The sequence below is a fragment of the Pteropus vampyrus genome, unplaced genomic scaffold (assembly GCF_000151845.1).
Source record: "Pteropus vampyrus isolate Shadow unplaced genomic scaffold, Pvam_2.0 Scaffold334, whole genome shotgun sequence".
Taxonomy (NCBI): domain Eukaryota; kingdom Metazoa; phylum Chordata; class Mammalia; order Chiroptera; family Pteropodidae; genus Pteropus; species Pteropus vampyrus.
Window position 1 is genome coordinate 1,403,840 of NW_011889115.1, and position 13,766 is coordinate 1,417,605.

A 13,766-nucleotide genomic window follows, 5' to 3' on the forward strand; every position below is an offset into this window, starting at 1 on the left:
GCAGTTTTCCAGTTCTGGACACCATGGATACCAATAAAAGATTTACTTTTGAAGTAATAAAAAAAATAGATTAAGCACGATAATTGTAAAAGTTTTTCAATTTTTGGAAATTGTGAGGTGTTAGTTATGTGAGAAATAAAACCAAAATAATGCAGGATTTTTTTCCCATAAGAAACCCTGGAAAAACTAGAAGTACTGTGGCTTGATAGGTGTGTATATAGGTACTTTGTAAAGAATAGCCATACTTGTCTTTTATAATGGTAATTCAAACAATTCTGTGCAATGACTAATGGAAACAATTAGATTCTCGTGCTCTAGTGGCACTGTTTATGATAATATGTTACCGGCAAATGCAAAAAAAAATTCTATAGGAAGTGTACAAATTAGTAAAAAAAAAGAAAAACTTACAGCACATAGCTACAAGGAAGGCAGGAGTAGTAGAGGCAGAGAGCGAGAAATACAAGATAGCACTTTAGTTTTTTGTGAAACTAGACTGGTGTATGTAAAAAATGTGTAATTTTGGGTTGGTGGTGAAAACCTTTTTTCATCTTTCACAGACAGTTTATAAAAATGCATGGCCTTGTGTATGAGCCTTTTCTATTTCTTTCCCTGAGAAGTTAGGGTGTATATAATGTTACATGGTAGTCAGATTTTAAGAGGATATCTAAATTACTCTGCATTTCCTGAAACGAGCTCTAGACGGGTGGTGTGTTAAATATATCCTGCTCAAGTACCTCATCTTGTTTTCCCTTAAGGCTCTCCTCAACACTTACTTTTGTAGTGAAACAGCTTTAGTTGTATCTGATGCTTCTTTTGTGGCTTCTCTGGTAAGAGCTGGAAGGTAGAAATTGGATCTCATACTTTTCTGGACCTTGAAATGAACAGGCAGTGACTTTCTTATCTTATCTCACAGTTGTCTGTATAAGAATATAATTAATGTTGATCATTTAGGCTAACCAGAAAAAGCATGCTAGGGAAAGCTTAGATAGCTAACAACCAGCAAATATTTGTTATAAAATTTACTGTATAAAAACTACAGTGAACCTCTAAGACCTGTGTGCCAATAGCTTTAACTATTTCCACAATCAATTTTGTTGTCAAACTGTCTGGAATGAGAGTGAAATGGATTGTTAAAGGATTACTTCCTTTTCTCTCTCTGTCTCTCTGTCACTGTCTGTCTCTGTCTCTGTCTGTCTGTCTCTCTACATCTCTCTCTGTCTTTATACTTGTAAACCAGTAATTAAATTCCTTCAACTCTAAAAGTAGGAAGGAAGGAAAAAGTAAAGATAGCAAATCTTTTGACTAGCTTGGATTAAATGAATATCTAGACTAACCGGAATATTCAAAATAAAATTCTATAGGAAGTGTACAAATTAGTAAAAAAAATTCAGAGGATAATTGAAAATAGTTAATAATCTATTTACTTTAGACTTACTATCAGTTACCTTTCATTCTAATAACATCTTCCCTGGAATTAGACCATCTGAGTTCAAATTCTGCCTTCTGTATTTACTAGGTATGACTTTAGGCAAGTTTTAATTTTTTTTTTTCAAATAAACATTTTTTGTGCCGTGGTTTTCTTATCTGTAAAGCAGGGACAATGGTATTATCTAACTCGTAGAGTTGTTTTAGAACTAAATGAGATCATACATACAGCAGTGCTGAGCACAGGAACTGATACTTTCTTTAATCTAGTAAATACTATTTCTGTATCTTTTCAACTGTCTCTTCAATAGTCATCCATTTATACGTCTATATAAATTCATCCATTCATCTGTCTGTTCATTTATCTATCCATCTTTTAAATGTTTATAACAATAAAGATTGATGTGTGGTTTTTTTTGTTTTGTTTTGTTTTGTTTTGCCACAGAATATGTAGAACTTTTAAAGTAAGAAATGAATGTAATTGGCCAGGGGGTGGGGAAAGTGGCAATAGTCCTGGAAAACCAAATTATGTACAGAGATCTAGAAATTTTACTTTAAATCTGCTAGTTAAGCATAATACCTTAAATTTAATTTCTGCCTATTCATTTAATAATATTTAAATAATTAGGCAAATATTTATTGAGTGTATTCTTTGGGCAAAATATTGTACTAGGTACTGTGAGAATATAGCAAAGCCTAGGATTTTGTTTTTGTACTTGAAAAATGTATAATCTGGTTGGGATTACTTATAAAAAAATATAATGATACCATATACTTAAAGATATGTGAGATAGTATGCATTAGAAGTATTGAATGTATGATATAAAAAAATAAACTTTCAGAGCACTTATTAGAAGAGATTAGAAGAGGGGTGGATCGTAGTTACTTGGAATAGTCTCAGTTGGTTTCCTAGTGATAAGAAAGTGAGGGGGAGAAACAGGCAGAGCAAAGGCTAGGAGGCAGCAATAAATGAAGTTTGAGTATATCGGTCTAGTTAGAGTAGAAGGTTAAAGTGTAGACTATAAGAAGATAAGTTTAAAAAGATTGGTTGGATCTGGATGGAGGGCCTTGAATGCCAGAGACAGGAATTTGGAATTTTTTCCATCATCAAGAGAGAGACACTGATTTTTCTTGATCAAGAGAGTAGCCTGATAAAGGGAATGGCAGTAAGAATGATTTGGAGGGAAGAAATAATGAAATTAGGGAAATCCGTTTAGAGTCTGTTGCAAGAGTCTAGGTATGAAGTGTAATAAAGCCCTGTACTAAGGTGATTACGAGTGTGGTTAGAAGGTACAAGCTTGAAAAATGGTATTAAGGAAGAGTTGATGGAGCTTAATGACAGGCTGGCATTGAGGAACAAAGATTAAGAAGAGGAGATAGAAAGAGTGTTCATGTTTTGTACTTGGATGATTCTGAGAATTATGCTCTTCTGGATGTGAATGAATGAGAGAGGGTATTGAGGAAAATAATGAGGAATCTAATTTTAAGTTTGTAGAATATGACATAGCGGAGTACATCTTGGTATAAACATCCAGCAGTCATCTGAGGATTGTTGTGTTTCAGGGAAATGAGAGCTTAGTGTTGGGGGTATAGATGTAAAAATCATATGATTTAAATATTAAGGAATGAGATGTTTGGTAGAAAGAGTATACAGAAAGAATAATGTTTAAGTTGGTAGCATTAATGTGTGAGTGGTATTTTCTGTGACTATTCACCTTGATTTTAAAAAATAAGCTGTGTGCTCATCTCTTCTCTCTGATTTTCCCTCTTTCTTTCTAATATTATTGATTGTCTGCAATGTGCCGTACTCTGTACTCAGCACTGGGGATCCAGTGATAAACAAGGGTGACATGATCCCATACCTATGGGGCATGGAGAATAAGCTTCTTTTTTATATATAAAATAAAATCTTTTAATGTTTTATTTTTTTTCCCACTTATTATAAGCTTATGATAATATATCCCTGGCATTCTCTGAGAGCAGGTTTCCTTTTTTTTTCTTTTGCTGATACTTTTTATTATTACTATATTATAAGGAATATTCTGTAAGAGTATAATTTCAGGAATGTGTTAAGTTTTATCATTGAAATTAAAAAAAGACACCGATCACACCCCCTTTATGGGGAAGTTTTATTGTGTTAAGCTTTAAAGTAGGGTCCATTGGAAAAAAATAATTATATTATTTGAAAGTTGGCAAGGTCAAGGAAAAAGATCTTTTCCTATAACAGTCTTATTTCTCACATCCAGACTTCTCTTGATGATATGAAATTTATCTCAAATCACCATAAGACTTCCAACTAGAGACTGGACTTTCCTTTTTTTTCTGTTTCTCCCATCCTTATTCTGCTTCTGACTTAACCACGAAGTCAACCCCAATGTCTTCATTTAACATTTTCACCTAAAAAAAACCCCTTCCCTAATAAAATGGAAGAATGGAGGCATAGAAATACAATGTAAGATTGATTGGTCATTTCAGATTTATAAAGGATGAGAGCATCATTCTAAGGATGATATATCTGATTGCAAATGTCTGGATTTATATGCAAAGATTCAGGCTCAGGGAATCTTATGTTGTTGATGGTCTCTGATTCAAATTCATTCCACTTTTACTCTGCGGCAGTTCTTCCCCTCTCTCTTAACAGATCCTTTCTTTTAGAGGATTATAAATGATATTATTCAGGACAGAGGTATCAGGTAAAAGTAGAATATCAGGCATTAACTGCAAGTATGTTATACTTTTCTGATAAAAGAAAGATGTTATTGATGAAAGAAAACCCCGATGTTATGAGTGTTTTGATGATAGGAAAGATAGTTTTTGTAATATTGGAAGAAATGCTGTAAATCTGAATGTTTTAAATTTTGAGTTAGATATAAAATCACTTTACTAAATTCAGTTTGTTTGGAGCAGCATCTGTATTTATATCTTAGGAATCTTCAGGGTGTGAGAGAACCATGTTATATTTTCAGTGCTTTAATACTAACCTAGCTTTGAGTTACTGAAATCCCTTCGATAGTGGGCCAATCTGGCCACCAAATTTGACAAGAATTCCAGATGCTGAGTGTACCTTATGCTTGGCTATTTTTCTAAACTTGGATCGAGATACTAAATCAATTTTGTAAGGTGAATTTTCATCCTCGAAAATACAGGCTACTTTAGAAGACAAAAATAAAGCATAACATTTTTCTTTTAAGGAACATTAAGACAAAAGCTTTTGAGGTTGGATCCTACCTGTATTTTCAACCTTCAAAAAGGTTTCCAGGCTTGAAAGAAATCTCTGAAAGCGTGGTTTTTATAATGGATGTGCTGCTGACATACACTTAAGATTATCGGTCCAAATGGCAGTGATATAATTTGCAGGCCTTCTACTCTGTCTGAGAAGTTGTAGTGCTCTTATTGGTATTTGTATTCACTTTTTATGAATTGGTCTTTCTTGTTCTTTTTCATTTTAATTTAATGTAAGACTAATAAATCTTACTGTTAAATAACATAAACATTGCATCATAGCATTCAGTATTAAAATGCACTCCTTTTGGGGGGAAGCCAGATAGATGTGTTTACTCTGTAGAGAGATTAAGATTTGATTTTTTGTTTTCTTCATGGTAATTATGTTTGCACTTTGCTGATCACTAGTTGTGCATTATTACAATGGAAGGTGACAATTTGATTGTCTTCAATTGGAGAAACAAGTAATTTTATATTCACTAAGCTGTCAGGTAACACTAACTCACAGTACTAAGAGCTCCTGGCAATGTGGCTTGGCACCTATATTTAACTGCTTTGATGCTTGTGTAACCTCTGCTGAATCAGAAATACTTTGCCTGCTGGAAATGGTTTTCAGGGTTGTACAATGAGGTTTTCATTAAGTAGACAAACTGAAAATGAACTGCAAAGCCACAGTTGTTTCTCTCCTCCCATTTCCCCTTTGCTCCTCCTCTTTCCCTTCCCTCCCCGCTCCCGTGGCCTTTCCCCCTTCTTCTTCCTCTTCTTTCTCTTCTTTCTCTTATTTGTTAGGAACCTGAAATTTATACCTTATTTCATTACACGAAAGAGAGGAATTCCTGGATTGCTTTATTTAGCTAAAGGAGGACCTCAAATGTATGAGCCTTCATTTTTTGAAACAATCTAAACAGTATCAATTTTCATTTTTCTCTTTTTTGGCAACATTAAAAAGTGAAAATAGAGGTAAGAATGAAAAGGTATGGAGTGACAGTTTCCTACCTTTTCTCTCTGTGAAGTTATTGTTCTAGTTTATAATTTTTATTGATAATTGGATAAGATATCCTGTAATTGGGCTTCCTTATTAGTGGGTTGGTTTCAAGCTGATAAAGACATGCGTGGTATTCACTTTAGCAATTATGGTTCTCATTTCATGTGAAGAGGAGATTCAAAGTGAACATATATAAATAAATTCCTTCTCATTATTTTAGACAGCTTTCTTTCAGTCAATCCACATTGAGGTCTTTCAGTTGAGCTATAGTCATTGTGCTTGATTAAATTCCTCTAAATTAGTCGATATTTATAGTAGCTATTGTTTGGTTTTGCTCTTATTGTTAAGTGACTGATTTTATTTCTGTATTTTGGGCCTGGCTTTCCAGATCAAAGTTCCCAACAAGTTAATGGTACATGAACTGTGAGAAAGATTGAATATTATTTCTGTCAGGCAAAAAGTATAGGTAGAGGTTACATAAAGTCAAGTTGTTGTGATCCTGGGATGAAACTGGATACTTGGGGACACATGTAATAATTACAGGTTTTCCATAGGCAGTCAGGCAGGCAGGGCAGTCGTTAGCCTGGTTGCCTGCCTCTTCCAGCAGATACTAACCAATTAGACAGAGGTGGTTACGTGATGTAACATTATCAGGAGAAACAATTCATGAGTCAAAGCATTCCAAGACATATGAGCTCTAGTCCAAAGAACAGTCTTAAGCTATATAAAGTGACAGCAATATTGTCAGCTAAATATAAACTCTAGAAACACAAACTTTGATGACTTGAGAAGAATCTGTTCCAGGTAGTCCCTGTTTTGTAAGAACCTCAGAAGGCCTTTGGAGACAATTTTGGTGCTTTGGTATGAAAAATTAAAAATCTTAGATAAGTCAAAATTCATTAATTTAACCCACTTCTTTAGACATACTTCAGAGCCTCAAGCATATTTCATTTGCCTCATCTCTATTGATTTGATAGCTATCTCAAATCAGTGAGTTGTCTTATCTTTTTACAGATATTATGTCTGCGTGTGTTACATATATATTCTGAAAGAGCCACTACAAACTTTAAAAGATAGATTTACAACTCTCCAAGGTAGCTCTGAAAGCAGTTACTTTCTTTTTCACTAAATTTTGTCATTTGCTTATTAAACAGATAGAAGAGAGAAAAATCTGGCAAACGCCTAGGGAAGTTTGAGGGAGCGAGAAGGTAGTGCTGGATAAAAAAAACAAAAGGAATCAATAACAACCCACAGCCTTTATGTAAATGAAGCAGGAAAAGCTTTAAAAAGGATGTCTTCATTTTAATGTCTGGAATTGAGGTTCCTCCCCACAGCCTGTCCACCACCCCCATCCTTAAATGTGGGAATTAGAGGTAGAGGAAGGTTTTCAAATCATTCTTTGCCCTAGGCTGGGTGGACTGGCATCTTTTGTAAGGGTTCCTGGGTATTGTGCATTTTGGCAGCTGAACATATCTGTTACTCATGCTCCTTAAAATGAGAGGCACTGTATTATATTTTTGGAAAATTAGTTGTTTATTTTTCAGTATCAGATCAATTGCAGCCTTAACAGTGAATTATCTGACTGAAATAAGTCTACCTTGGTAGCCTGGGGCTGAGCTGCAAAAATAAATGTGAATGTTGGCCTGAATTTTTAATTTTTTCTTTAAGTAAACCAACTATTAAAATGTTGCTTTATGTTCAAAACAGGGCTCCTTTTGAGTAAAGTAACACATCTAGAAAGTGAATGTGATTTGATGATAATCAGAAGTAATGAAAACATTTTTTAAAATTGGGTTAAAAATATTGTTCCAATAAATTTAGTGGCTCTTTTGGATAGTTACATAAGTCCCAAATGATAATTGAGAAATGGATTCTTTTCAAGCAATAGTAAAGGGGGAAAAAGTAATTTTGAGTGGCTATGCTTTATGAGAAAGTTGTTTTAAAATAGTCCCAATTTTTGAACATATACAAATAAGTTTTTTTAAAAAAATAACAGTATCAAATCAGAAAGGTATAAATTTCTAGAAAGTATGATTTTCTGAGACAGAGGACTTAATGTGTAGCTATCCAGTCCATACCATTTTATGAAGTCTTAGACCTGCTTATCTTGATTTCTTGTTAAAGGCCACAAAGTAAATTTACTGTTTGAGTAGGTTTGTAATGGCCTAAACATTGAGATTTCATACTGGGTTTGAGAGTAAAATAATTATCATCTTTCTAGAGGCACTCTTACTGACTTCCTAGAAAACATTATCAATTACAGGAGACTTTATCTCTGACAATCTCATTCCCAAAAGTCCTAAGCCCTGAAGTTCTTTCCAGTGTCCTGGCATCCTGAGAATTCACTTGATCTGCTGGGCAGAGGCATTTCAAACTCGGGGAACACATGATGGGAATTTAGTTTTATGTGTCCTAAAGATATGTAATTCTCTTTGGAGGTTTTACTTGATAATAGCTATGCCCCAGAAAACCATCTTGTTTAACCAATGTGATAAGTTGACAATGTAGTTTTTCTCTCTGATTATAATGTACTCTGTGTAGTCAATACACTGGTACCATGTGAGTGTAATTTCCTCTTTTATTTTATCTCCATTGCACTGTATTATAAATAAACAGTTAAAAAAAACACCAAACAAATCTGTTGCATCTCCTTTTAAGATTGTACCACTGTAGACACTTGTTCTAGTAAAGTAGAATTGGGCGCATTTGATTGCATTTAAATTTTTCATGCTTCAGCAGTTTGGCTGGGAGCACAGTAAAGAAAAATCCCATGAGCGAGGATAGTTTAGAATAATAGAACTTGATTTTGTGTATTATAGCGGCAACATTTGCGCTGCTTTAGTTAGGGTTGTGTCAGCACTTCCATTATAAACTCCTGTTTTCAGGGGGTATAACTAGGGAGATTTTTAAAAAATACAAATTAAAAAAACAATTCATTTGAATGATTTTTAAGTTATAATAGTGCAAAAATAAAACAAAGTAAAGTCACATAAAATTGACCATTTCACAAGGATTTTGATTCTTTTGCTTCTTTAGTTATATATGGCAGCAGCTAAAGTAAGATACTGTCCTAATACACTGGGGGTGAAAGTTTTTTGTAACGTAAAATTATTGATATGAGCATTAAAGGTAAAAGTAAGCATTCCACGTGACATTATAAAACATTAAAACAAGTGTATGTTTGATTTATGAGTTTCTAAAGGAGAGTAGCATGGTGTAGTGGTTATAGTAAAGGCATAACCAAAGGTCAAGTATCTTTGCAGCTCCTAGAATACTGTTTAGTTGGTCTAGTAAAATGTTTTAAAAGAGAAAGCTAAAGTAAAGAAATAAAATGAACGCAATGCAATCAGTAAATTGAAGATTCTTTAATAAAGTAATTATGCAAAAAATATTCAGTAAGTCAAATCTAGCAAGTAGTAAATCTAAGACTTATTTGGCAAACCGTGCATTAAAAAGCTTTGGGAACACTTTCCTTTTAAAAATACAACAAAGCCATTACCCAAAACAAAAACGACAATAAAACCAACAATAAAAAATAAACCTGAAACAACTCCAGCAATTTTTTCAAAAGGAAATGCCCACAATGGAGCAATACCTAACTAAAACGACAAAATCACCTTTTTTCTCTACTAACAACATGTTTGAAACTATAGTAAACACACGAAACGTAAGTAAAATGTAATATGGAAAAGTATTCTTGGAACCAAAAAATGTTGATTCCTTTGCTAAAGGCAGGGATTTTGAAGTTCGAGTATGCCTTCCCTGCTTGTTTGCTAGCATCATCCTACCTTCCCCTTCTCCTTGTCCCCTGATGATGGTGTGAACTGAGGATGAACAGTCAGATTTAATATTGCTTTTTTTTGGCAGTCTGTTTTATTTGCAACCTTGATACACATTTATATTTGTGAGTGCAAAATAAAAGACAAAGTATGTGATGTTATAAATAGGTAGCTTTCTTGAATGGTCACTGGAGGAATCACCAGAAGACTGTTGATGAAGTAGAGGTGAAGCCTTTCCTCACTAATTGTATTCAGCGTGTAATTTCTAAACTTCCCTCTGAATTTTGATTTTCAATTAACACTCCCCATTTGAAGATAATTTTCTATTTAATGTAATTGCAGGAAATAATTTATTGGCTGATTAAGACTGAGGGCCCAGCCTTCCTTAAGAAAACACTCTAACAAACCAGCCTTTAAACTCAACTCGTAGCTTTGGACAGATTTAGTCTATTTTTACAGCTGCATGGTTGTGTTTAATTAGGATTGTGCACTATTGTTCATTGGTGCAGTTTATAGTTGAAATTATTTTTAAGAGACTTTTGTGTTTTGTGTCAAGATTAATTCTTACTAAAGCAACAATCACAGATATTGATATTAGAAGGAGCCAAGTCATTTTATAATAAGAGGATGTTTGTTGGGGAGCTGAAGTCCTTCTGAGTTTTGGATTATAACTTTCAATTGTATTTAGCTGTTTTAAAAAGCAGAAGTAAATTCATTCTTTGGTTTTTAATATGAATGATTACATTATTGGTACTGTCATTATCTGAACTATAAAAACATTCTTATTGTTTATGGCAAGCTCTTGATAAACTTGCAGAACAGTTATAATTTGCCTGGTTTTCCTATGGTATTTATGAGGTCAGTGAAGTAAGCTCCAGAGTGATTCCTGTAGACTAAGAAACATCCTTTAATATCATTTTCCCTAAGTGTGTGCACATTTGTCCGTTTGTTAGTATTGATTACAATTGGTCAAGAATATATTTATCTGATTCTTTGATGTAGTACTCTTTAGAACATTTTATTTCTTTCTTCTCAAAGAAAATATAGACATTCTTCTGTACTTCGTTTTCCCTATTTTATTTCTAGTATTGCGTCTAATAGATGAAATTTTTATTATTTGTAGAGCGATTATTATAAGTAGGTATCAGCATTTTAATATGTTTCAAAGCACTTCAAAAGCCTGTAATACTTTTATTTAGAACTGTGCATAATTAGACTAGCTGATCTTATATTAATTTTTTTCACTGTAGGATACTAAATCTGAGCCCCCTCATTAATTGTGAGAAATTTAGCATTAGCTGTTAAATCCTATGTGAAACATGGGCTGCTACATAAAAACTACTGTTTAAATTGGAATTAACTTAATTATTTTTCTTTGCACTTGATATTTCCTTCACTGCAATATTCATGAAAGCATGTGACAGATTTGTAAATTTAACTGTTAATCTCAGATTTCTAGACCCTTTAATCAGTATTTATTTGTCTGTAGAAACAGTACTAGCAAGTTAATGATTTGCTAATTTGAAAAATGCTCATGTGGTTTCCTATGTTAACTGATTTGTGCATTTTTTAAAAAAATGGTATGAAATCAATTAATTTTAAAGAGCAATTAAGGTGGAGATTTTATTCCTTTCATTACACAGCAATTTTAGAGCTAAAGATGCTATAAAACAAAAATTGCATAAAGTTTTAGAAAAAATACTCAATTACCTCTTTTAAGTTATAAACTTTTGGTGGTTTTATTTCTAAACATTTTGCTAAGAAAATCATCTTGATAAAGTGATGCTATAAAAGTTTTGAAATTCTTTTAATAATCATAATTTTCCGATTGTATATGAAAGCGCAGAATGGGGACCTTGTGCTGAATATAGTCGATAAATATTCAGTAATTGTTTTAAGAGTTTTAAAACTATTATGCATTGTAGGAATTTTACTGTTTTCATAGTAAATGCTTTGAATCTTGTATGTATTTTTTAATATAAAATAGAGGCATAGTTATTTCATATGCTAAATTCAAACGTTATAAAACTGCCTCAAGACTAATCTAACGTTATCAGCCACTCAATCAATATGTCACTTAAAAGTTAAATTACAGCAGTTGACACAGCTTGAAGGTCTTTAGAAAAGAATCACATTGACACTAAACAGTGTTAGGCTTATCACTCATAATACAAGGTGTAAACTAGAAGTCTGGACCAAATTCGCTTAGGACTTTTATCATAGATTACTTACTCTCCTGATTATATTTTCTTATATAGACTTTTGTTCCTACATAAAGCATAAGCAAAATTTGGATATTTGTACTTTCAAATCATCCTCCAAACTAGCTCATTTGCCAGTTCATTCATCTATTTTTTTTTTTTTTTTCATTGATAGCCATCAACCAAATTACTCTCAAGAAGCTTATAATCTAGTTGGGAGAACTGGGAGGAAAAATACACACATACATATACTATACATCATCAAACTTATTTCATAAAAACTTCATTTATGGATTGGTAAGAGAAAATATACACCGATTACTGAGAAGAGTTTTGCTGACTTAAAAGCAAAGAGGGAAGGAATAGATAAGGTAAGAGTTTTTTTTTTAATGGTTTAGAGTAGATCACAAACATTTCTGAAATTAGAATACTTTCCTCTTTTCCTAAATTAGTCAAATGTAAGGGATAGGTGTTTTTTTTTTTGTTTTTTGTTTTTTTTTTTTGTCATCAACAGCTTTTTTTAATCCACACTGTTTTCTTCTTCTGCAGAAGAATGTCTTCCAAGCAAGCCACCTCTCCATTTGCCTGTGCAGCTGATGGAGAGGAAGCGATGACCCAAGATTTGACCTCAAGGGAAAAGGAAGAAGGCAGTGATCAACATGTGGCCTCCCATCTGCCTCTGCACCCCATAATGCACAACAAACCTCACTCTGAGGAGCTACCAACACTTGTCAATACCATTCAACAAGATGCTGACTGGGACAACGTTCTGTCATCTCAGCAAAGAATGGTGAGCTTTGAATTTTTGGCTACTGTCACTAGTGTTTGTTAGTATGCGTCATTACATATAGGTGTTTTAGAGAAAGCTCGAAATACATATCATTAGAGTTTTTTGTGTTCAGGTCCTGAAACAACCACCGTATATATTATTAATATACTAGTAAGGGGGAAAAATGGAAAATGGTTTGTGATTTCATTTTTGTCCATTATTAGGTCACTTTCCCAAAAGATATTTAATTTAATGTGGAGGAGATTTAGTTATCTTATTCTTTGAATCTCTGAATTTAAGGTGGTGAACTTGATAATACCACAAAATAGATATGATCAAATAAAGTGTGGCCGTGTACTAGTATTGAAAAATTGTATTAAGCAAACATGTCTATGTGGATGAGATCATATGGTGAATACATCTTCAGTGAGGAAATGCAGGTATATGTCAATTTTAATGGTTATTCTTGATTTATAATAAAGCTTTTCTCACTTATGTGCCTATATATTAATTTCAAAAGGACATGCAAAGCTCCTGAGTATCATACAATCAGACTGCAAGAATTTTCCCTAAAGGTAGAAACAACAGCATCAAATACATGCAGTGCATTAGGGAGCTTTCCTGTGTTAAATTTCATCTTTAATAATCAAAACAGAAACCATAGCAAGTGACATTGTGTAGTTTAAGCAAAAGTATTCAATTTTTTTAGTATCTAGAACTGACCAAAACCTTAATGTATTTTATTCGATTAGGAATTTTAGACCATGTTTTACATTTCTTAACTTTTGGTTAAGTTAATGGAAAGTATATTAAGTGGGCAAATAGATAAAGTTTTATTTCTTAATAAAAATACTACTAACAACATGTATTTAAATTCTCGCTATATGCTTAATGTCTCAGAACCAATTCAAAGACTGGATTTCATAATTTATAGATGCAGACACTCTTCTTTTTCAGGTGATTTGGAGACATAACTAGTACTCTGGAGCATTAGGTGAGATGTAGAGGATTGGAAGAAACATAAGAGTTTTCTAAATTCATTTTAGGTATGAAGGGTATCATTATAAAATCAGATGGATCCACTGGAAGATTTATTTTCCTTGAATAGGAGGAAGAGAGAAAGTATACTAAAGCAAGACTGGAAGTCTGTTTTCTGATTGAACTTGAGTGGTTCATTTTATACCTTCAAGATAGCATGGGTGAAATAGATATCAAATCACTGTCACTGGATTTTTGGCAAGCTATGTATTCGGGCTATGTTTTATTTTTATTTCAACAATTATTTATGTAGCACCTTCTCTGGGTGCAACATTCTACTAAGTGCTGGTTGTATAGTGGTGAACAAAACATGCATGATTGTGCCTTCATGGAGTTTATATCTAGGA

The 13,766-nt window shown here is 33.1% G+C and overlaps 1 protein-coding gene across 4 annotated transcripts in view; it reads left to right on the forward strand.

Annotated features, from left to right (window-relative positions):
* The window catches only part of SOX6 (SRY-box 6), a 358,392-nt gene that overhangs the window by 2,183 nt on the left and 342,443 nt on the right, over positions 1-13,766 (forward strand). For all 4 annotated transcript variants that reach the window (XM_023522157.1, XM_023522158.1, XM_023522160.1 and 1 more), the window contains exon 2: positions 12,162-12,402. In XM_023522157.1, the coding sequence (XP_023377925.1) occupies positions 12,162-12,402 (241 nt within the window). The remainder of the gene's footprint in view (positions 1-12,161; positions 12,403-13,766) is intronic.